At 60.7% G+C, this 21197-nt stretch overlaps 1 protein-coding gene across 7 annotated transcripts in view; it reads left to right on the forward strand.

Moving 5' to 3' along the window:
- The window catches only part of ATP2B3 (ATPase plasma membrane Ca2+ transporting 3), a 65205-nt gene that overhangs the window by 12794 nt on the left and 31214 nt on the right, over positions 1-21197 (forward strand). For all 7 annotated transcript variants that reach the window (XM_054472072.2, XM_054472071.2, XM_054472069.2 and 4 more), the window contains exons 2-11: positions 5740-6073; positions 10912-11109; positions 11222-11479; positions 11878-12003; positions 12574-12699; positions 15639-15680; positions 17382-17546; positions 18188-18402; positions 19029-19271; positions 19541-19782. In XM_054472072.2, coding sequence (XP_054328047.1) covers positions 5866-6073; positions 10912-11109; positions 11222-11479; positions 11878-12003; positions 12574-12699; positions 15639-15680; positions 17382-17546; positions 18188-18402; positions 19029-19271; positions 19541-19782 — 1823 coding nt within the window. In that variant the 5' untranslated portion in view covers positions 5740-5865. The remainder of the gene's footprint in view (positions 1-5739; positions 6074-10911; positions 11110-11221; positions 11480-11877; positions 12004-12573; positions 12700-15638; positions 15681-17381; positions 17547-18187; positions 18403-19028; positions 19272-19540; positions 19783-21197) is intronic.

Below are 21197 nucleotides of genomic sequence, written 5' to 3' on the forward strand. Positions count from 1 at the left end.
TGGGCCACCTAGGGGCCAGGAGTGCTGCAGAAGTGCATCCACCCAAAGGTGCAGGCTGAATCGGGCAACCTCCTGGGCTCCTGCCACCTCCAGGGTGTTTCTGTGGGTTCCAGAATCCTCCTTGTCTGGACCCTTGTTAACGAGGACTTCCAATGCCTGTGTCTTTCTGTGGCAGTCGGCGCGCCGGACAGGCGGTTGCTTTGGCTTTGCACGCAGCCGCCAGCGGGTCCCCAAGGTGGCCCCTCCAGGGCTGCCCTGCAGGGCAGAGCTTCAGGCAGGTGGGTGCATGCAGGAGTGGGGAGGGGGCGCCATGGTGACGGCTATTGTTTTTGCCCAAAGCTGTTCCAGGCATGAGAGCCACTTGTCATGTGTACAGACTGCACCAGGAAGACGGGGAGGAAGGAACAGAGCACTGGGGGCCGGTGGGGGGCAGAGGGGGAGCCTGTCCCTTTAAATCTGTTTTCTCGGGTTTTATTTCCTTCTCTTTTCCCATCCTCCTCCCTCCATCAGCACAAGTGGAGCCGTGAGGGCCCAGGAGCTGCAGCGACGGTGCCTCTGAAATATTAATGAGGCTGTTCTCTGCCTCAGCTCCTTCCCTCCCTCTTCCCTGGCTGCATGCAGGCCTTGTCCTTGGAACCCTCCTTTCCCCTCCCGGGTGGTCGCCAAGGTGCGTCAAGCAGAGGGGAGGGGGCAGGGGCGGGCAGGAAGGAGAGGGCCTGGCGCAAGGGCAGGAAGATGTGGGAAATCAGGGATAAAAGGGGTCTCCCAGGTGCACACCAGCCACCAGCATCTCGACCTGCCTAGGATCAGACCAGGCCCAGGAGAGGGCAGGGTGGCTGCCAGACTGGGCGCCCTCCTTCCGTGCCCTTTCCCCACCTGCTCCCCAGCTGGTCCAGGAGCCCACCCCGGGCCTGACCTATGAGGCCTGGGCCACACCTCTCGCTGTTGCCTTGGCTTGCTTTTCTTCTCTGGGTTCTGCCAGGCCTGGCCTGTGTTCTAGGAGCCTGGAAGTGGAGAGAGATGGGGGACTATTGTTCTAAGGAATCTCCGTAGTGAGTCATGTCACTGAGTGATGGGCCCTTCTGAAAGGCGGGCCCTTGCTTGTTGGGTCTGTAGGGAGCAGGTGATGGACAGTCTGCTTCCAGGAGGGCCCACGGTGGAGGGCATGTGCCCAGGTAGGCCCCCAGGCCTCCACCTCCTGCCCTCTGCCCCTGAGTTCTGCTTCCTTCTTGCTTCGGGGCCACGGCATCCTGGGCCTGGCTCTGGCATCCAGATGGTCTGAACGCCCAGGAGCCGCATGTTCTCATCACTGAGGGTCCAGTGACTAGGGAGTGACTCGGGAGCTGGGGCTTCCTGGCAGTATATGCCCCATCATCCCTGTGGAGATATATGTCCACGCAGACCCCAGAAACTGAAGGGGTGCTCGACTGGGGTGCAGTAGGGCCGTTTTCAGGAAAGAGGATGGGGTGAATCCCGATGCGTGCGTCACCTGAGATCTGGAGGACGGTGGTGGGATCTCGCCCTCCATCTGTTCTCTCCTCCATAAAGGCAGAGCAGGTGGCCGAGTGGAATGCAGCCTGGGCCTGCTGGGGAGGCTTTGAGGGGTGTCATCAGAGTGCCCCAGCAACGGCGGCCATGACGCATCTCAAGTCACATGGAAGGCAGGGCTGGGAGAACCAGGGCAAAAGCAGGAGCCTTCCTGAGCCTCAGTTTCTCCCTCTGTAAGGCAGGGAGAGTTCTCCTGGCCCTCGTAGGGTGTTTCCAAGGGTGCAGTGAAAGAAACATGTCTGTCAAGAGCTGGCATGCAGATGTGGGCTCAAAACTCAGTGTGTGCCATGGGGTCCTGGGAGGTGCCCCATGGGAGCGGGGGTGCCCCCTACTTAGAAAGTGCCGAGCCTTCTGGAGGATGCTGGGCTGCCCAGGGCCTGGAGGAAGTCCATGGGGGATTAAGCTGGAGGTGCCGGGAGAGCCCCCAAAGCCAGGGAGGGACAACACAGGGGAAAGAGGACCCCTGGGTCTCTGGTCAGGTGGGTTTGAGTCACTGGCTGGGGAGTAGGCACTCTGTTTGAACCTAGTTGGGAGGTGAGGGTGTCTGGGCCCTGCTGGAGAGAAGAGTCCAGAAGGCGGTTGAGTAACGGGCCTGGACTTGGGCCATCCCCTCCAGCAGCCCCTGGAGGCAGCAGCCAGGGACCCCCCTGGCTGTCTCCCACCACGAGGCCGGCCAGTCTGTGTGGGGATGTTGCAAATGCCGGAAGGTGCAAGGCCCCTCTGTGGAGGTTCTCATTTCAATTAAGCCAGTTAAGGTCAGAAAGATGAAAGAGCACAGAAATGGTATGTTCCCTGCCCTTTTGGTGCCTACAGACCGTTCTCGGCAGCCAGCCTAGGCCGGAAACTCTGTCAGGCCTGCAGAACTGATAGGCCTAGTCACCTCGGTTCTTGGCCATTTCGGCGATGGCGGCTGCTGTCTTTATTGGGCCTCAGGGAGGCCATCGCCCAGGCTTATATAGAACCCAGAAAAGCAAAGTATATGCCATTTGGTCTCTACAGCAGCCAACAGTTGCTCTAAATGGGCCTTACTTTAACTGATGGATCCTGTCCGCCCTATGGCCTGTTGCATTCATGAAGACAAGGAGGGTTAGCAGAGCACCCCGACCCCACCCTGTCCTCCAGGATGGAGACTCCGCCTCCCAGGACTCCAAGTTCCTCCTCTGTGGGCCAGGCCCCCATTCACTCATTCCTCCAGGCCCCCGGCCACATGCAGGACTGACCACGCGGTAGACTTCCTGCGGACTCCATACCACGTGTCTCAAAGAGCTTAGGACCCAGCTCGTGGGAGACATGCTCACAGATCATTGCAGTGCCAAGCAGAGTGAAATAGGAATGGGTCATGGGATTATAGACTCAGGCGCAATCAATTTTGGCTGGGGAACTGGCAGAGACTCCTGGAGAATGTTCCACTTGAATTGTGACTAAGAGGATTCATTGGAGGTCAGCAGGTGGAGCTGGAACAGAGGGCGTGCGGTCAGGGCTCAGAGCTGGCAGGGCTGTGCGGCTGGGGTGGGAGTGGGGCTGGGAGGTGCTCAGAAGGAATCTGGCCTTTTGCTTGATGGGGATGGGAGACTGAAACAGGGGCTCGCTGGAGCGATGGTGCCTGAACCAGGAAAGTGGTGACTCACAGCAGGGTCATGACCAGTTGCTGGACTAGAGAGAGACCTATGAGGTGGTCCACAGGACGTGGAGCTTGCTTGCTGAGGGATGGGGATCCTGCAGTGGGGAGGGCCAGCAGGGCCAGCCGAGGAGAAGGAACTTGGCCCCGCGACCATGGCAGAGGGGAGGACTGCCTCCTCGCCCACTGCCCTCCCCATGAGTCACTGGGGGTCCACTCAGACACAGCCATGGCTGCACCAGTCAGGAGCAGCTGTACGACCTGGTATGGTTCTGTCTGGGCCACTGCTGTGGGGTCAGGGGCAGGGACTGGGTGGGGGAGGACAGAGCTGGCCTTGGGTATGCCCTGGTCAGAGGAGGGAGGATGAGCACGTGCCAGGGGAGGGCCACCAGGCCTCGGTGACCGTGCGTGCCACGAGGAACCCCTGCTCTGAGGAGCAAGCATTTCTCTCATGGCCGCGTGCCACCCAAGAGCCTACCACACAAGCCATTCACTCTGTCACCCGCTGGGGGCACAGAGCCTGAACCTGACAGTGGCACAAAGTTGCTACATGGTGGGATTGTTGAGGCATGAGGTGACTGGAGCTCAGGAAGGCAGGGAGAAGGTGCCCTGGCAGGCGCACCATCACAAGCAAAGGTCCTGGGGTGGGGAGGGGAGGCTGTCTCGAGAAGACGAGGAGTCCAGGTGAGAGCCGAAAGCTGCCATTGCTGCCTTGAGGGGTCAGAAGCGGGACACCCAGCTGTCCTCTGGCTCTGCCACTTCCCCAAGCCAGCCTCAGTTTCCCGCATCAGAAAAGCAAGGGCAATTCGTCCACACAGCACCCCCAGAAGGAGCCCGCCTCACCTGGGACAGCTTCGCTTGCTGTCCTGGCCCCCTCTCCTCAGCTCTCACTCCTTCTAGTCTTTTCCCCCCATGCCTGTCCCCAGACGCCTTGCCTCACCTTTGCCCCAGCTGCAACCCCACAGCTCTTGGCCCTCGGGCCTGCCGTTTTCCCTGTCCCAGCTAGAGAGGGACGGGGTTAGTTGAAACTTGTTGAGCACCTGTCCCAGCACATCAAGCCAGTGCCAGGCATGTAGTAGCTGCTCGGTGAATATGTGTCAGGTGACCAACTGCAAGACAGGGCAGGGAGAGGTGGGGAGAGAGGACGGCACAGGCACATGGCCATCATTTTGTCCCCACATCTCCCAGGAGTGAAGGCTGCTTCATGTGCAAAGTGTCACGAGAGTAAACACGCAGGTGCCCACGCTTTTCAAACGTGGGTCACCGTGGATGGCTGTTTCGTGAAGTATCCACCAGGGCCTCTCCTGAGAATAAGGCCATGGACTTGGCTGTGTCTGCTTTGGCTGCCTGAGGGCTTTGTCCCCTCTCTTCAGGGCTCTGGGCCACCCGTCTCCAGTGGATGCTTCTGAGCCAGGAGCTTCCCCAGAGACGGGGGGTCAGGGCCCTGCTGAGCTGCCAGGAGGGCTCTTGGCTGATGTCAAGGCCAGGCCACGTGCACTGAGGCCATTTCAGTTCCATGAGGATGTGGCAGGCTTAGCTCGGGCTGGGAAGGAGCGGAGAGAGAGGAGCTGCAGTGGGCCCCGCCAAACACTGCGATGGCTGCAGGAGGGGCAGCCTGGGCCCTAGCGGATCCTTGGGTAAGGTGACGGGGACAGGGAGAGGGATGACAACTTTGCGATGCTCGGCAGAGGGGGGAAGGCAGTGTGGCCAGGGCCGTGGCCTGGATGCTTTCAGTGTGGGGAGACTTTAGCTCCTTACTTTGTCATCTGGAGGGAAGAAGAGCGTGGAGGGGAGTGGGTGGCACCATGCTGTGGGCTGGACATTGGTAGACTCGCCAGCGACCTGTGGCTGCTTTGGCTTTCTCCTGTGTGCCCTCTCCTCCTCAGCCACTCCCTTTATCCCCTCCCTCTTCTCCCTCCCTCCATCCCCCTTCCCTCCCTCTCTTTGCCCTTCCGTCTTGTCCCTCTCTCCCCTCCCCTGTTTCCCACCCTTCCTCTGGGCCTCCTCCTTTCCTCGCCCCAGCCCCCCAGGTACTCTCAGGGCCACAGAAACCGTGAGCCACTAAGGCCACACCAGAAGACCACCAGGGACTCATGGCATGCCCGCTGCACAGGGCGCATCTTAACCAGGCAAGAGCAGGGAGTGAACCGGAGTGGACAAGCCCAGGACTGGTGGTGGGGCACGGGCAAGACCAGCCACTGATCAGTCCCAGCACACTGCCCTCACTTCAGCGTGGGTTCCCCAATGCATTTGGGGGGCAGTGAGAGCCTCTGCCTCCAGCTAGCTAGTGTTAGCCACTGCAGGGTCCTGGCAGGAGGCATTGACACTTCCCCTCCCCCACCTGGGCAAGCCCTCCAGGTTCTGGGCACCCATGGTGGGCAGGACCCAGGAGTGGCCTGGCTGGTGGGGCCTGGCAGAGCATGAGGGCCACTGGCCCAGCCTGGGAGGTGATTTCTGCACTTCGAGGGTCATGGCACAGACTGAGTGAAGATTTGCAGAGAATATTCTGGAAGATGGGACCTCAGTTTTGTCTCAACCACTCCCCTGGCTTCTTCTCGCCTCCGTCTCCCCAGGTGTCCACGCTTAGCAGCTTTCTCACCACCGCCAAACCTTGCCTGGGCACTGGGACCGTGGGTGGCCGCCTGTCCCTAGCTGTGGCTGAGCCAAGATTGCACTTGTGAGAAGGCCTGACAGGCAGCATGGGCGACATGGCCAATAGTTCCATCGAGTTCCACCCCAAGCCCCAGCAGCAGCGGGATGCCCCCCACGCTGGAGGCTTTGGGTGCACGCTGGCGGAGCTGCGCGCCCTCATGGAGCTGCGAGGGGCCGAAGCGCTGCAGAAGATCGAGGAGGCCTACGGGGATGTCAGCGGGCTCTGCCGGAGGCTGAAGACCTCACCCACAGAGGGTAAGTCCCTCTCAGGCTGCGTGCCAGCCAGCCCTGCTCCCAGCCTTCAGAGGAGCGACCTGAAGGCATCCTTACCCCCAAGGCTGGCCAGGGTAAAGGGCCACCTGTGCCCCTCCTCTCAGCCATTTCCCTTAAGGGGGAGATGCCCCGGGTAACCTGACCTGACCCCCTCATCTCCGCACCTCCACAATCAGGAGTTCTCCGCTCTGTAGAGCGAGACTGGGGAGGAGGAGATGGGAACTTCATGGGACACACATGCAGGCGGAATGGGCCCCAAACAGAAACCCTTCCGAGGAACAGGGCAGGGCAGGGAGGAGGAAGACTGCACCATCTGTATGTTTGGGGATTTCCAGTGTGCTCAACTCTGTGTTCAGTTAAGGGGGATCAGAACAGGAGGAAAGGATGCAGGGTACAAGCTTTCGGAGTTTCGGGTGACCGGGGCCTCTCCTGGGAAGAGAGAGGATGGCCTGGGGATGGCACGAGCCATTTGGGTCTGGCAGGAAGGGGTGACCAAAGCTGGGGCACGGGAGGCCCAGAGTGCTCATCAGAGGTGGCACTGACTGGCCACAGGCTGTCCCAAAGAGGCACAAGCCCAGGGTAGTGTCGGTCTCACTGCTGAGGGAGGCTCTAGAAAGCCCGGTGAGCACTGTCTAGAAAGATCTGGGGTGGAGGCCTGACTATCCCTGTGGGAGGCAATGCTCCACCAGGCCTTGTGAGGCCTGCCCAGCCCTGGTTGCTGCGGTCTGCCGTGAAGCGGGGACCCCCAGGAGCCAGGCCCAGCCCCAGATTCCAGGAGCCACAGCGTTCTGTGGCCCTGCGTGCCTGGCAGGGCTGCTGGGGCTATCCCAGCCTAGTGCCAGGCCTGTTCCCCAGCCAGTGCGGGCTGATTTGATCTGCTGCCCGTCTGGGCAACGCCTGGGCCCACCCATCTCCTCTGCTCCCAGCCGCGAGGCTCCTTGGCACCTCCAGCCTCCCGCTCTGCCCTCGCCCTCAACCCAGAGACTGTTCTCCTGTGGTTCCGGCCTCGGCCCCGTCTGTCTGCAGGTGGCACTCAGGCTACAGGGAGGAGTGAAGATGGAGGAGCGGGGCTGCGGGCCAGGTCAGGAACTCCAGGGTCTGCCTGGGTCTCCCTAGCTTTGTGCCCTGGAGCTGATGCGCCCGTGACACCCGGCCTCGCCGCCGCACACGCCCTCACAGTGCAGCTGCTGCTGGGGCCGATGGCTTGGCTCTGCTCCCGAGCATCTCTTGCCTTCCCTCCTCCTTGCCCAGCCCCCGAGGAGGCTGTGGAGGGCCATTTATCCACAAGGGCTCTGGCCTCTCCCAGATCAAAGGAAGCAGATGGGCCTCAGCTGTCTGCTCTTCCCCTGTCTGCCAGGCCTTGTTAAATATTTAAAATGTCAAGGCCCCTGGGAACCTGCCCGATTCTGCCATGGAGCTCAGGAGCTCTTGCGTGCCTGTGGAGGCAGGGGCACGGAGGCAGGGGCACATGTGGGTGGCTTGGCCTCTGACGGGCTTCCAAGCACCTGGGTCCCCAAGGCCACAGTGCAGGGAGCCGGCCAGGCCTGGATCTGCTGCCCACAGAATGAGCAGCAGAGGACCGGCCCCTCCCCTCTTCAACCCTCAAGGTCCTCAGGCTTGAGCTGTTGGGCTTGAGCTGTCTGGGTGCCAGGAGCGGGTGACTCGCTCCCCGCATCCCCTAGCCCGGCCGTGCACCCGGACCCTGGTGCTCAGACCCGCCCGTCCCTCAGTCCTCCTCAGACACAAGGGCCTGAGCCATGGGTGCAGCTGGCTTTGTTGTGCCCCAAGCCCTATGCCAACCCCCTGACAAGGTGGGCAGACTTGGGGCTGCCCAGGAGGCAGGCACTCCCCCGTGGGGCAGGTGCTTTATGGTGCACAGTGCATTGCGGGAAGGGGACTTTATCTTCTGGCGGTACACTCATCAATCCACTGCCCTCCCTGCCTTGGGAGCACTCCAAGAGGATTCCGGAACCCATCCTGGAAATTGTGCTGCTGTTGTCAGGAAACCTGGGTCTCAGGCTGAACTTAGAGGTGGGTTTGCCTGGGAACCTGGCCCCGCCCAGTCCCCCTCTGGGCTCCACAGGCAGTCCTGGAAAGGAGGGGGCGGATTAGCTGGGAACCGAGACGATATGCTCCTAATCCAATTCCGATGGCATCTGGCCTCTGCTCCGGGCAGGCCGCCCATCTGTGTCCATGCCAACCGGCCAGCCCCTGCCCCCATGCCCTGGACCTGGACTGCCCTCGGGCCTGCTGGGGAAACGTGCTCAGAGCCAGAGGGGCCGCAGCTGTGTTCCTCCCCCCCGTCAATGGGTGCTGCGGCGGGGCAGCCGTCGGGACTCCAAGCCCACAGGAAGGCTAAGGAGAAACGAGCAAGGCTACAGCTGCAAGGGCAGGTCAAGGCCAAGGGAGAGGCTGGCGAGGGCGAGGGAGCTCCTGGGGAATGGGCCAGGGGTCCTGGCTGCTCTCAGGGACAAACTGGGCATGTGAGGAGGGGCAGGCAGGAGAGAGCCCTCCCCTGCTCCTCTCCCTCCGCAGAAGCCCCACGGTTAGCACGTGCTTGTTCTTAAGTCACCTGGGGGGTCTTGTACTCCCTAGTACTGTCCCCACCTGGCTTAGCTCCTGTAATTCCAGGAGACAGTCCCAGTCCAGAGCGAGGTGCACACCCCTCAGTTGGGTCCCTGGTCCCCAGCTCCCTCGCCACCACCCAGGAGCTGAGGTTGTGAGTTAACCCCAGGCTCCCGATTGGGGCAGGCTCGGGCCTCAGCAAGAGGCCTTTGGCTCCCGAAGAAACCTGAGCCAGGGGGAGAGAGGCACGGACAGCTGCGGCTCTTCTGGGTGGGGAGGACGCCATGTGGCCATCGCCTAGCTGGGGTGAATGAGCCACGGCTGTGCGGGCGGCAGCTTCTGTTCCACTGCAGCCAGGGCTACCCCTGCCCCTCCTCAGAAGCCCCAAGGTTAGCATGCGCCTGTTCTCCAGGCATCTGGAGGGTCTTGTGTGCCTTCCCAGATCCACTGTGAGTACCCCATGGGCTGGGGCTGGGCTCTCTGGTCATCCCGTCCCTGCAGCACATGGCAGGCGTGAGCCCAGCTGCCCAGGGCTGGGAGCTGCAAGCTGCTGTCTGTCCACTAGGTGTCAGTGTGGGTCTGGTCATGGCCGAGACAGCACTGGGTGCCGGGTGAGCGCTCGGGAGGGCTCCTCTGGATCAGCTGGGGCTGAGAATCCTGGGGCCAAGGGTGGGGCCAGAGGAGGGTGTCATCCCACATGCCTGCCCCGGTAGAAGGTGGCTGAGTGGGTGTCCAGGCCTGGATGCCAGTCACGCATGTAAGCTTCCAGTACCTTCAGGCCAAGGAAGACTGAGAAGTGAGCGTCCTCAAGGATGACAAGTGACAGAATTGGATAGGGACAGGTGGCTCTGATTGTGAAGGCAAAGCCAATTTGGGGGCTTCTGAGTGGCTTTGGGTGTCATTCAAGTCGCCATGTAGACAAGCTGTGAGCCCTGGCTGAGGGATCAAAGTTGGCGCTGGAGCTGCGTTAGAACCAAGGCGGCTGGGTCCTGAGGGCCCTGTGCTCACCGGGTCCTGTCGGGCAGCATAGGTTCTGTCCTGACCTGGGCCACTGGCCAGAGCTCTGACTCATGGTTACAGGGCCCTCTCCACCTCCAGCCTCAGTGGCCTTGTCTGCACCCTGCAGACAGCAGCTGATCAGCAGCCCAGGGTGGGCAGTGTCTCCCCGACCCCTGCAAGGCCATGCAGCCCAGAAAAGGCTTGAAGACTTCCCAGTCCCCTCCCTCAGCACCGTGACTCTGGTTTGGCTTCTCCCCGCCTGTTCCCCACCGGGAACCCACTCCCACTCCCGTGCCTCTCTCTCTCCTCGCGTGACACCGTTCTTCTTCTTTGGGTCTCCAGACCCAAGAACTTGCATCTCCCATTAGCTCTCATGCTCCCTCCCCACTGCTTCTTCCCCGAGAAACTTCTGGAAAGTAAGCCTCCGCTCCCTGTCGCCAGCAGCCACAGGCACCCTGGAGACTCCTGATCCCTTGGCACTGGCCGTGCTCATGCCCCCATCCCTCAGGCCCTGCCCACCCTCTTTGCAGGCTGTTCCTGTCCCCACAGGTTGGGCTGTGTGACACTGCCAGTCTTTGGGACCGGCTGGCCCCATCTTACAGAGCTGGGGAGGGGGGTGTTGGTGACAAGCCTGCTCAGGGAATTCATAGGCTGGGAGCTAGAGAGGTGTTTCCTGACAGGCACAGAGCCCTGGTCTAGTCTTTGGCATCTGGTGCCATCCCAGCCTCCCCTGATTGGTGGCCCTCCCCATGTCTCCACTAAAGTCCCCTGGACACTTGCTCTCCTCCCCAGGGGACCATTGGCTGTACTCTTCTGTCCTGTCTCCTAGTAACCCTTGTTTACCTGGTCATACCCTGCTGGGTCACCTCTGCGCCCCCTTGTTGGGTCCTGTCCCCTGCCTTCCAGTGCCCCCTCAGCGGTAGTGTGGAGGTGGCCAGGACAGCACAGGGACCTGGGACCCGCTGGAGTCCGGGAGCCTCCTGGCCTGTTTTGTCATCTGTGTGTCAGGAGGAGGATGGCTAGGGACTCCCTGTGACAGCAGCCAGAGAGCCGCATGCTCACTCCCATGTGCATGCCCCCAGCAGTCCGCAGAAAGGCTCCTGTCTAGAGGGAGAGTCAGGCGCTGGCCAGACGGCCCCAGAGGGCTGCTGCCACCCCAGGAGCAGTCAGGCAGGGCCACATAGGAGGCCTGGGACACAAAAGGCCGACCCGTCCCATCCCATCCTCCCCTTCTGTGCTTCCCGGGCACTGTGCAGGCCTGGCGGACAACACCAATGACCTGGAGAAGCGCAGGCAGATCTACGGGCAGAACTTCATCCCCCCGAAGCAACCCAAGACCTTCCTGCAGCTGGTGTGGGAGGCCCTGCAGGACGTGACCCTCATCATCCTGGAGGTGGCTGCCATCGTCTCTCTGGGCCTCTCGTTCTATGCGCCGCCGGGAGAGGAGAGTGAAGGTAAGGCCTGGGGACCTGGGCTGGAAGGAGGAAGAGGAATGGGGCTTGAGATGAGGGACGGTCACAGGATGGTGACGTCTCCTCCACTGCTTCCCTTCTGTCCTCCGCACAGCCTGTGGGAATGTGTCGGGAGGCGCAGAAGATGAGGGCGAGGCCGAGGCTGGCTGGATCGAGGGGGCTGCCATCCTGCTGTCCGTCATCTGTGTGGTGCTGGTCACGGCCTTCAATGACTGGAGCAAGGAGAAGCAGTTCCGAGGCCTGCAGAGCCGAATTGAGCAGGAGCAGAAGTTCACGGTCATCCGGAACGGGCAGCTCCTCCAGGTCCCCGTGGCTGCGCTGGTGGTGGGGGACATTGCCCAGGTCAAGTACGGTGAGTGCCCTGGTCTTCACCCAACCCTGTCAAGGAAGCTCGGCTCCTGCTTCTGGGGAGGGTGAGCCAGAGGAGGCCCCCAGCACAGGTTCTCCCCGGTGGCCTGGGTGTCGTCACCTGCAGGAGGCGGGAGGTGGCGGAGGTGGGGGAGGTGGGGGAACACAGGGCAGGGCAGAGTGGGAGAGTTTCAGACACAGCAGGCCCCCGAAGAATCAACTGTCGCCACAGCCTCCACGGCGGGCTTTCCCCCTACAAAGGATGCAAATGTCCTCGTTCCCCAGAAGGAGGAGGGCTCCCAAGTCCCTTTCCCAGGCGGCCCATGGCACCTGACGGGACCTCCCCTGGGGCAGCCGGGAGGAGGCGGTGGGGAGAAAGGCCTCTGCTTCCCGGTGCTCTAGGCGACCTGCTGCCAGCCGACGGCGTGCTCATCCAGGCCAATGACCTCAAGATCGACGAGAGCTCCCTGACGGGCGAGTCTGACCATGTGCGCAAGTCAGCCGACAAAGATCCCATGCTGCTCTCAGGTGAGGGCCACCCTCCTGGCCAGCCTGGCACCAAGGAGTGTCGGCAGCCATGTGGCCCAGCATCCTGTCCACCTCCACCAGGGCCTTCCAGCATAACCTTCAGGTTGGGAATCTGAAGACTCCGCCCATCATGAGGCCTGATGGTGGCAGCTCCAGCCACAGGGCGAGGAAGCTGGCCCTCCAGGCCCAGGAGAGTGCTTTGTGTCCTGAATGGGAAGCCCCAAGCGGAGAGGCTTTCGGAGACCAGCACAGCGCTGTGCTTCTCCCAAATCCAGACCCTCGACAATATCCAGTGGGGGTAGTGTTCCCTTTCCAGAAGGTTTCAATGTAGTTCGGTGTTTATCCCAGTTGGAAACGTAGTGTGAAACGGGACAGGAAGGCTGGAGGCCCTAGGTGGGCCCTGTGGGCCTCGGGGCCTCCTCCAAGCCAGGGAGGAGGCTTCAGCCTATTTTTAAAGTGGACACCGCGTCCCTGCTTCCGGGAGACCCTGGGAGACAAGTTGTGGGCACTGAATATGTCTCCCACTGGGTGGTGCAAATTCCTGTCTCAGACTCTGTGTTGCTATTCCAGGCACTCATGTCATGGAAGGTTCTGGAAGAATGGTGGTGACCGCCGTTGGCGTGAATTCCCAGACAGGCATCATCTTCACGCTGCTTGGAGCTGGCGGAGAGGAGGAAGAGAAGAAAGATAAGAAAGGTAGCACAGCAGTGCCACCAGTCCCTGGTGCTGGTGGGGGCTCCTTCCACGCAGCCCATTCTTTCTTTGCGGGCTGGTGCCATTGGGGGCTCAGGGAGAGCCAGCCCAAGTGGGTGGGAGGCCGGGCCCTCTCTTCTGATTCTCCTTGGAGACTCCTCTTCTGAGGATTTCCCCCCCTGAGAGCCGGCAGGCCAAGGGCCCCTCCAGTGCCGTGGACGGGGAGCTTCCCTGAGACCACCATCCCCAAAGGTTTCGGGATCCCATACCTACCTGGGCAGGAATGGGGTCAGAGGGACAGGGGCTACGGGGAGCCTCATGCTCACCCTCAGGGCCCGTGCCCAGTAAGGTGCCAGCGTGGGAGGCAGCCAGGGAGGTGGGGGTCAGAGGTCAGAGGAGGCTGGGACAGGTGAGGGCCAGGCAGCCCACCTGTGGGTGGTGGCCCTGCCGTGGGGCTTACAAAGCTAGGCAAGCCTGACCAGGAGGGCCCATTCCTCGCCCTGTGGCTGGAGCTGCCACCATCAGGCCCTGCAGCGGGCGGAGTCCTCAGACCTTCTAACCTGAGGACTATTCAGGGAGGCCCTGATGGACAAGATCAAATGGCTGCCACCGCCCCTTCTGGCTGGGCAGCCTTGCTCTGGCCTGGGCTTGCCTTCTGGCCTCTCCTGCAGCCACAACATGGTAGGGAGCCACACCCGCATGGGAAAGCTCTGCTTCCTGCCAGCGACCTCTAGCCAGGGCCCTGGGGCCAGTGCGCGGGGCGTGGGGGCGTGGGGGCATGGGGGCGTGGGGCAGGCAGTCAGGGCCCAGGTAAAAGGTCAGCCCTGAGCCCAAAGCTCCCTGGAGGCAGCAAGGGAGTAGCTGGATGACCCTCTGTGGCCTAGAAGCTTCGCCGAGCCCTGCCTTCTGGCAGCCTGGGCCTGTGTCTCCCTGCACCGGCTCTTCTTTGTGGCACCAAGTCCTGTAGGGCTCAGTGCAGTGCCTCACCCCAGTGAGTGCCCTGGGGGTGCACAGGCAGATGGGCGGCCCTGGGCCTCGTCTGAGCTGGGCTGGAGTCCCTGCCTGGGCTGCCTCCTCATGCCTTGCACACAATGGCCTTCTCCCATTGTCCACAGGAACCCACACTCACTCCTCTGGAGTCTCCAGCCACCCTTCTCAGGCTGCTCACCTTCCCTGTACCTTAAATGAGTGTGTCCTTCCTAACTGTTCCAGGCCTCTCCTTTTTTTTTTTGAAATTGACAAGACCATTCAGCCCCTCCCAGGCCCCACCTGGCCCTCCTCTCCAGCACCCTCAGGCTGTGCTACTTAGGAGTCAGAGCTGGAGGGCTTCCTGGAGGAAGGGAACCCTGAGGGGGCCCTGGAGGGAGAGCAGCAGCTGGCCAGCTGGGGAGAGGGTACCAGCAAGACCAGGGGGCTCCCTGCTCGCCCTCCCCGTCTCTCTCGCCCCATCCCCATTGTTTGGTGCAGCCTGCCCGGTACACGCTTAGGATACTTGCCTTCTACCTGCACCCAACCCCCTATTTCTTGTCTCTTGACCTTGACTCCTATGCACCTTTCTCCAAGCGTGCTTCTCCTCCTCACCTTCCCCCCATTCCTGCCTCTTCTGGCGGGGCCCAGCCCTCCTCTTCCAGCAATGCTCATCCCAGACTTCCCCCTGCCTCCCTCCTCCAGAGGCCTCCCAGGGCCTGTGTGCAGGCTGGGTCCGGAGTCCATGCTTCCTTCGGGCCCCCATGGCCCCAAGGCTCTGCCATCTCCCCTGCTGTGCTGTGCGGTCATCGCACTGCCATCTTGTGTCCATGGGGGTCTCCCCTCCCTGCAAGAAGGGCCCTCTGTGCCCACAGGAACCCTGGGCGGAGAGGGCCTGATCAAATGCCCCACCCCTGGCCGAGTTGCGGGGGGGGCCCCTCCCTGCTCCCTGGGGACCCCGGATCCCAACCCCAACTGCCTGGGAATGCAGATGTGGCCCCCAGGAAGCTCCTCTAACTGCAGCTCTCAGAAGGGGTGACTGTGCCCACCACCTGAGCCCCTGGATAGGGCCACTTGGGGCCCAGCCTGGTCTTGCTGGGCTGCTGGGTGCCAGTGCTCAGGCTGGCGCTCCTGTGCTGTAGCCCTGGGTTGACCAATGACCTAAAAGCGCCCCACAGAGTCCTACAGTCTCATTCCTTTTTCCCTTTAAAACACACACTGGGGCCAGGCACAGTGGCTCATGCCTGTAATCCCAACACTTTGAGAGGTCAAGGCGGGTGAATCACTTGAGGTCAGGAGTTCAAGACCAGCCTGGCCAACATGGCGAAACCCCGTCTCTATTAAAAGTACAAAAATTAACTGGGCGTGGTGGTGTGCGCCTGTAGTCCCAGCTACTTGGGAGGCTGAGGCAGGAGGATCGCTTAAACCTGGGAGGTGGAGGTTGCAGTGCTCAAACACACACACACTGAGCTAACTGCTGGACGTGACTGCAGGGAAAACCGATCCCTAGGCAAGGGCAGCTGGGTGCTGTCTGCCTGGCTTCCAGGGGTTAGGGGCCATCTAAGTGAACCCCTTGAGCTGGTTTGCAGGGAGCAGACATCCCAACTTGGGGAGGTTCCAGCTTCCGGGAACCTCCCACTGCCAGCCATGTGTGACCCAGGGCCCTTCCAAGGCTGGCTTTAGGGGTTCACTGTAGGGCTGAGCTTAAGGCCCAAGGGGGAGCCCTGGGCAGAGGTCTGGCTCAGGAATGCCAGTGTTCATGGTGACCGTGTGCTGGGAGGTGGTGACGGGGTGAGCCTGGAGAGGATGGGGCATGAAGAAGGTGCTGCGGTGGGCAGTGCTTAAGGCCACCAGCAATCAGACCCCTCCTCCCCAACCCCCCTGCCACGCGGCCCCCAGGCTGTGCTGTGCATGTGCCTGTGTGTGCCACACGGTGTCCTCAACCCTTCGTGTCTGTCATCCCTCTTCCATTGTAGGCAAGCAGCAGGATGGGGCCATGGAGAGTAGCCAGACCAAAGGTAACGGGCGCCGCTGCTTGGGCACAACTAGCTTGGAGCCCTGGGGGTGGGGCTGGCGGAGGGCACAGTGTGGGGGGAGGGTCACCTGCCTCGGTGGCAGGAGCAACACTTGGAGACCAGGTGAGTGGGCTGCACAGTCCCGTCCCAGTGCAGAGGGAGGAGAGAGCACACCCCTGGGGCTGCTCAGGGCATCCTGGCCACAGACACTGCTGGCAGCTCAGCCCAGCCACCTAGAGGAGACCTTAGCCCAGCACAGGCGTAAGGATCACCTGTGAGTGGGCGCCCCGAGTCCACTCTGGCCAGATGAGAAAACTGAGGCCCAGAAGGGCTGACTCACCTGAAGCTCTGGGTCCCATTCAGTGTGTTTCCCAGGCCAGCTTCCTCTCAGCCAAGCCTGTGGACCTGGGAGACAGAGTGGTCGGCTGAGGGCCAGAGGCCCGGCTCTCCTCTCAGCCCCGGACACATGGCAGGTGCCAACACCCTGGGGCCAGCATGAGCCTGGCTATGAGACGCAGGAAGCAGGAGAAGGGGTGGGAGGAAGGGGGAGGAGGCCGTCCGTGGCCCACGGAGGACAGGAGATGTCGGCCAATGCAGCAGCCAGCTCTAGGTGCTGGAGTCCATGGGGGACAAGGCAGGTCCTGACCCTCAGGAAGGTCACAGGCAGAGATGACCCAGGCAACGCCCTGTGTGGAGCTGGGTTTGGGAGGGCACTGGGGGGACAGCCCGATGGCTGCAGCCCTGGGTTTAGGAGGTGGCGGCAGGTGGGGCACAAAGCTAGAGGGGCCCAGCTGGATGGGGCAATTGTGTCCTGACGCCACTGGGAAGAGGAGCCGTGGCGAATGGCCTCAGGCTGGCAGGTGAGGAGGAACAGGAGGAGGCAGAAGTGATGGCGGTAGTGCCAAGAGCCCCAGTGGATGGGGGACCAGAGTAGTGAGGGAGAAAGACGAGTCTGCTCTCCCCAGGTCGCTGCATCGGTCCCAGGGCAGAAGAGGGAGGTGGGGTGGCCAGGATTACTCTGGGCCGTGGAGTGGGTGCGGCCAGAGCTTGGCAGGGAGGGAGATGAGGAAGTGACGGAAGCAGAGGAGTGGGGAGAGGAGGGAGCCGGAGTGGGGGACACACCACCACCACGTCGAGGGCAGCAAGGATGAGGAGCACAGGACCCACCAGGGAAGAAGGGAGAGGAGCCGTCTGCTCCAGGGGAGAGGCAGGGAGGGTGCTGGAGGGACAGATGGAGCCCGAACAGGCACAGGGCTGGCTGGTGGGAGGAGAGTGCATGGGGCTCCTGGGCCTCCCTAAGGGAGGTAGGAGGTGGCTCGGACACCAGTAGGCAGATGAGTCAGCTCAGGGTTCTGGAACATTCCTTGGGCCACAGGCCTCTGCTCTCAGGTATTATTTGAGGCATTCCAGGACCAGTCACCCTGTCTGTGTGCCCAAATTCCTTGTGCTGTGTTTGTCCTCCCTTCTCCTGAGAGAACCATCTCTGTCCCACCTAGAACAGTGCTGGAGCCACTGCACCCACCCCAAGAGGGCCTGGGCTTGGGAGGCGAGAGAAGGGAAGCTGATAGACTTGGAAATAGGAGAGCTCCACTGAATCCCGTCTCCTCTCTATGGCGTGGCACGTCTTTCCCCCACGAAAGCCCCTTATAACCCCTTCTCCCCAGCCAGGCACTGACCTTGGCCATGGGGTTCCTCTGTGTGCAGCTAAGAAGCAGGATGGTGCAGTGGCCATGGAGATGCAGCCCCTGAAGAGCGCGGAGGGTGGGGAGATGGAGGAGCGGGAGAAGAAGAAAGCCAACGCACCCAAGAAGGAGAAGTCTGTCCTTCAGGGGAAGCTCACAAAGCTAGCCGTGCAGATTGGGAAAGCAGGTAGGGACAGCAGGAGGTGGAGGGCCCAGGCCATTGACTGGGCATGGAGGATGCTGGGCTCCTGGAGATGAGCCCAGGCTGTGTAGAGCAGGTGGGAAGGAATGTGGCAGGTGATGTGTGGGCCAGGCAGCCAGGGGCACAGGCCAGGCCGGCAGTGGCCATCAGGGCCTGGCGCAGCCCTTCCCTGGTGAGCCTAAGTCCCAAACCCTCGACGAAGGCCCCGGGTCACACACTGAGCCACTGCCCATGAGGTGCCCCTACCCAAGGCTTCAGGCTCTGCCCCTGGCACACTCAAAAGGCAGCTGGGGGCATGCAGGGCTGGTACCCCAACTTCTGGGGGGCAGTGGGGGATAGACGCTTGCTAGTCCTCCCCGGTGGTGCTTCTCCTGCCATCAGACCACAAAGTCCACTCCCCAACCCCAGCAGCACTCCAGAAGAGGGCACACAGAGCCCCCTTGCAAACAGGTCCCAGCTCACCTGCTGAGCCAAACCCGGGCTGTTTATCCTGAAACGCAAGGCAAATCTACAAGGCCTTCACAAATGCCTCCGAGACCGTGTCCATACCTCCTCTTCCCTCTTCCTGTCCCCCTCCTTCCCTCACCCGTGGCAACCCCTTTCCTCTCCTCCCCGCTCTGTGGCAGGGCTGGTGATGTCTGCCATCACCGTCATCATCCTGGTCCTCTACTTTGTGATCGAGACGTTTGTCGTGGAAGGCCGGACATGGCTGGCAGAGTGCACGCCGGTCTATGTGCAATACTTCGTGAAGTTCTTCATCATTGGTGTCACTGTGCTGGTCGTGGCTGTCCCAGAGGGCCTGCCTCTTGCTGTCACCATCTCCTTAGCTTACTCTGTCAAGGTAATCATAAAACTTACAGTTGATACTGTTTATAGACTCGGAAACTGGGGTAAGAAGTCATTGGGCGCCTTGGTGGCAGTATAAACTGGGGACGTTTGGGATAGCTCAAGGGAGGAGAGGAGGTGCCGAGCAGGGACCCAGGGGGCAGCTTTGCTGATCTGTCAGCTCAGGTCCCTGGGCATGAGATGGGCCAGAAAGCAGGCAGGCGGTGAGGTACCCAGGGGGTCAGCATCTGCACAATGTGGGCAGTAGGACGGAGGGGCTGGGAGGCAGTGGGGAGGCGGAGAATCAGCAGAAGGCCCGGGACACTGGGAGGCAGTGGGAGGAGGTGGGGGGAGCCAGGCGTGGGGTGGTGGGGTGGGAGAGCTGCAGGGCTGGTGGGTAACTGAGAGGGGGCTCGGGCAGGGGAGGTCCCGGGTGCGCATCCCGCCCCCACCATTAGATGAGGTTGCTGATGCCTTACAGCCTTGCTATTGGCTCAGGGCTGACCAGGTCCCCAGTGGGCTTAGTGCCACACATGGCGCTAGCTGAGCAAAACAGAGTCGCGCGATGTTTGTGTTGACATCTCTCACTCCTCCACCCCAACAAGCACCTGGGCCAAATGCCCACACCCTCGCCCTTTGCAGAAAATGATGAAAGACAACAACCTGGTGCGCCACCTGGATGCCTGCGAGACCATGGGCAACGCCACAGCCATCTGCTCCGACAAGACGGGCACACTCACCACCAACCGTATGACCGTGGTCCAGTCCTACCTAGGGGACACCCACTACAAAGAGATTCCGGCCCCCAGCGCCCTGACCCCTAAGATCCTCGACCTCCTGGTCCATGCCATCTCCATCAACAGTGCCTATACCACCAAAATACTAGTGAGCTGGGGCAGGAGCGGGCGGGCAGGGCCGGGGGCAGGAGCAGGGGAGGGGCCTGGCCAGGGTGCCAGGTGAGCTGTTGCAAGGTGCTCATTAGGCCCCCCCTTGAGAACTTTTGCCCATCCCTGGCCTCACAGGTGGCTCTGGCCGGGAAACCGCCCACACGCTGACAATGTGGTGACCACGAGGGGGCAGAGCTGGGGCTCCAGGGGCAGCATGGAGGGTGGTCTCAGGCCCCCAGCGCCATGCTAGCCCTCCTCATCTTGCAGCCTCCTGAGAAGGAAGGCGCCCTCCCACGCCAGGTGGGCAATAAGACGGAGTGCGCCCTGCTGGGCTTCATCTTGGACCTGAAGCGGGACTTCCAGCCCGTGCGCGAGCAGATCCCGGAAGACAAGCTTTACAAAGTGTACACCTTCAACTCCGTCCGCAAGTCCATGAGCACGGTCATCCGCATGCCCGACGGTGGCTTCCGCCTCTTCAGCAAGGGGGCCTCAGAGATCCTGTTGAAAAAGTGAGTGAGCAGCAGGGAGGCGCCGGGGTATGCACAGAGGTTCTGATTCTATTGTCGTGGTAAAAGAGGCCAAACATAAAATTCACAATTTCAACCACTTTACAGTGTACAGTTGAATGGCATTAAGCACATTCACAATATCACGCAACCATCACCACTACCCAGTTCCAAAACACCTCCATCAACCCGGAAAGAAACCCCAGGCCCATGAGCAGCCCTCCCCAAGCCCCTCCCCAGCCCTGGCACCCACTCATGTGCTTCCTGTCTGTATGGATTTGCCTGTCTGGACATTTCCTATCAAGGGACTCATACACTGTGTGGCCTTTTGTGTCTGGCTTCTTTCCTTAGTGTCAAGGTTTTCAGTTTCCCCCAGGTATTAGACCTCCCTTTCTTTTTTTGTTTTGTTTTGTTTCGTTTTGTTTTGTTTTGTTTTTTCGCTCAAGCCATCCTCCTACCTCAGTGTCCCGAGTAGCTGGGATTACATGTGCATGCCACCACGCCCAGCTAACTTTTAAATTTTTTGTAGAGCTGGGGTCTCGTCATGTTGCCCAGGGTGGTCTTGGAAGTCTTGGGCTCAAGCGATCCACCCACCCTGGCCTCCCTAAGTGCTAGGATTACAGGAATGAGCCACTGCACCCAGCCTGAACTTCCATTCTTTCTAAGGCTGAGTAATATCCATTGTATGCTAAAGCACATTGTGTTGGTCCATCCATCCATTCGTCCGTCTACCAGCACGTCTACCAGCACGTGAGTCGTTTCCACCTTTTGGCTGTCGCGAGTCACGCTGCTGTGAATATTCACGTACAAGTTTTTGTTTGAACTCATGTTTTCAGTTCTTTTGCGTGGACATCTAGGAGAGGAATGGCTGGGTCGTGGTGTCCACCAAACTGTTTTCCACAGGGGCAGCACCGTTTCATATTCCCACCAGCGACATAGGAGGGTTCCACCTTCTCCCCATCTTCAACAGCACTTATTTTCTGGTGTGACAATGCTGATGGGGGCCATCCTTGTGGGTGTGAGGCAATATCTCCTGGTGGTTTTGATCTGTGTTTCCTTGATGACTAACGACGCTGAGCCTCTTTTGCTGTGCTGAGTGGCCATTTGCCTGTCTTCCTTGGGGAAATGTCTGTCCTAGCCCTTTGCTCATTGCTGAGTTGGGTTGTTTGTCTTCTTATTGTTGGGCTGTAACATTCTTTCTGTATTCTGGATCCTAGATCCTTATCAGCTATGTGATTTCTACACATTCTGTCCCCTTCTGTGGCCTGTCTTCACTCTCTTGATAGTGTCCTTAGATGCACAAATGTTTTAAATCGTGATGACGTCCAGTTGATCTATTTTCTTGTTGTTGCTTAGAGATGATGAAAATTTTCTTAGAGATGATGAAAATTTTCTGGAATTGGAGACTGGTGATGGTT

The sequence above is a fragment of the Pongo pygmaeus genome, chromosome X (genome assembly GCF_028885625.2).
Source record: "Pongo pygmaeus isolate AG05252 chromosome X, NHGRI_mPonPyg2-v2.0_pri, whole genome shotgun sequence".
NCBI classification, from domain to species: domain Eukaryota; kingdom Metazoa; phylum Chordata; class Mammalia; order Primates; family Hominidae; genus Pongo; species Pongo pygmaeus.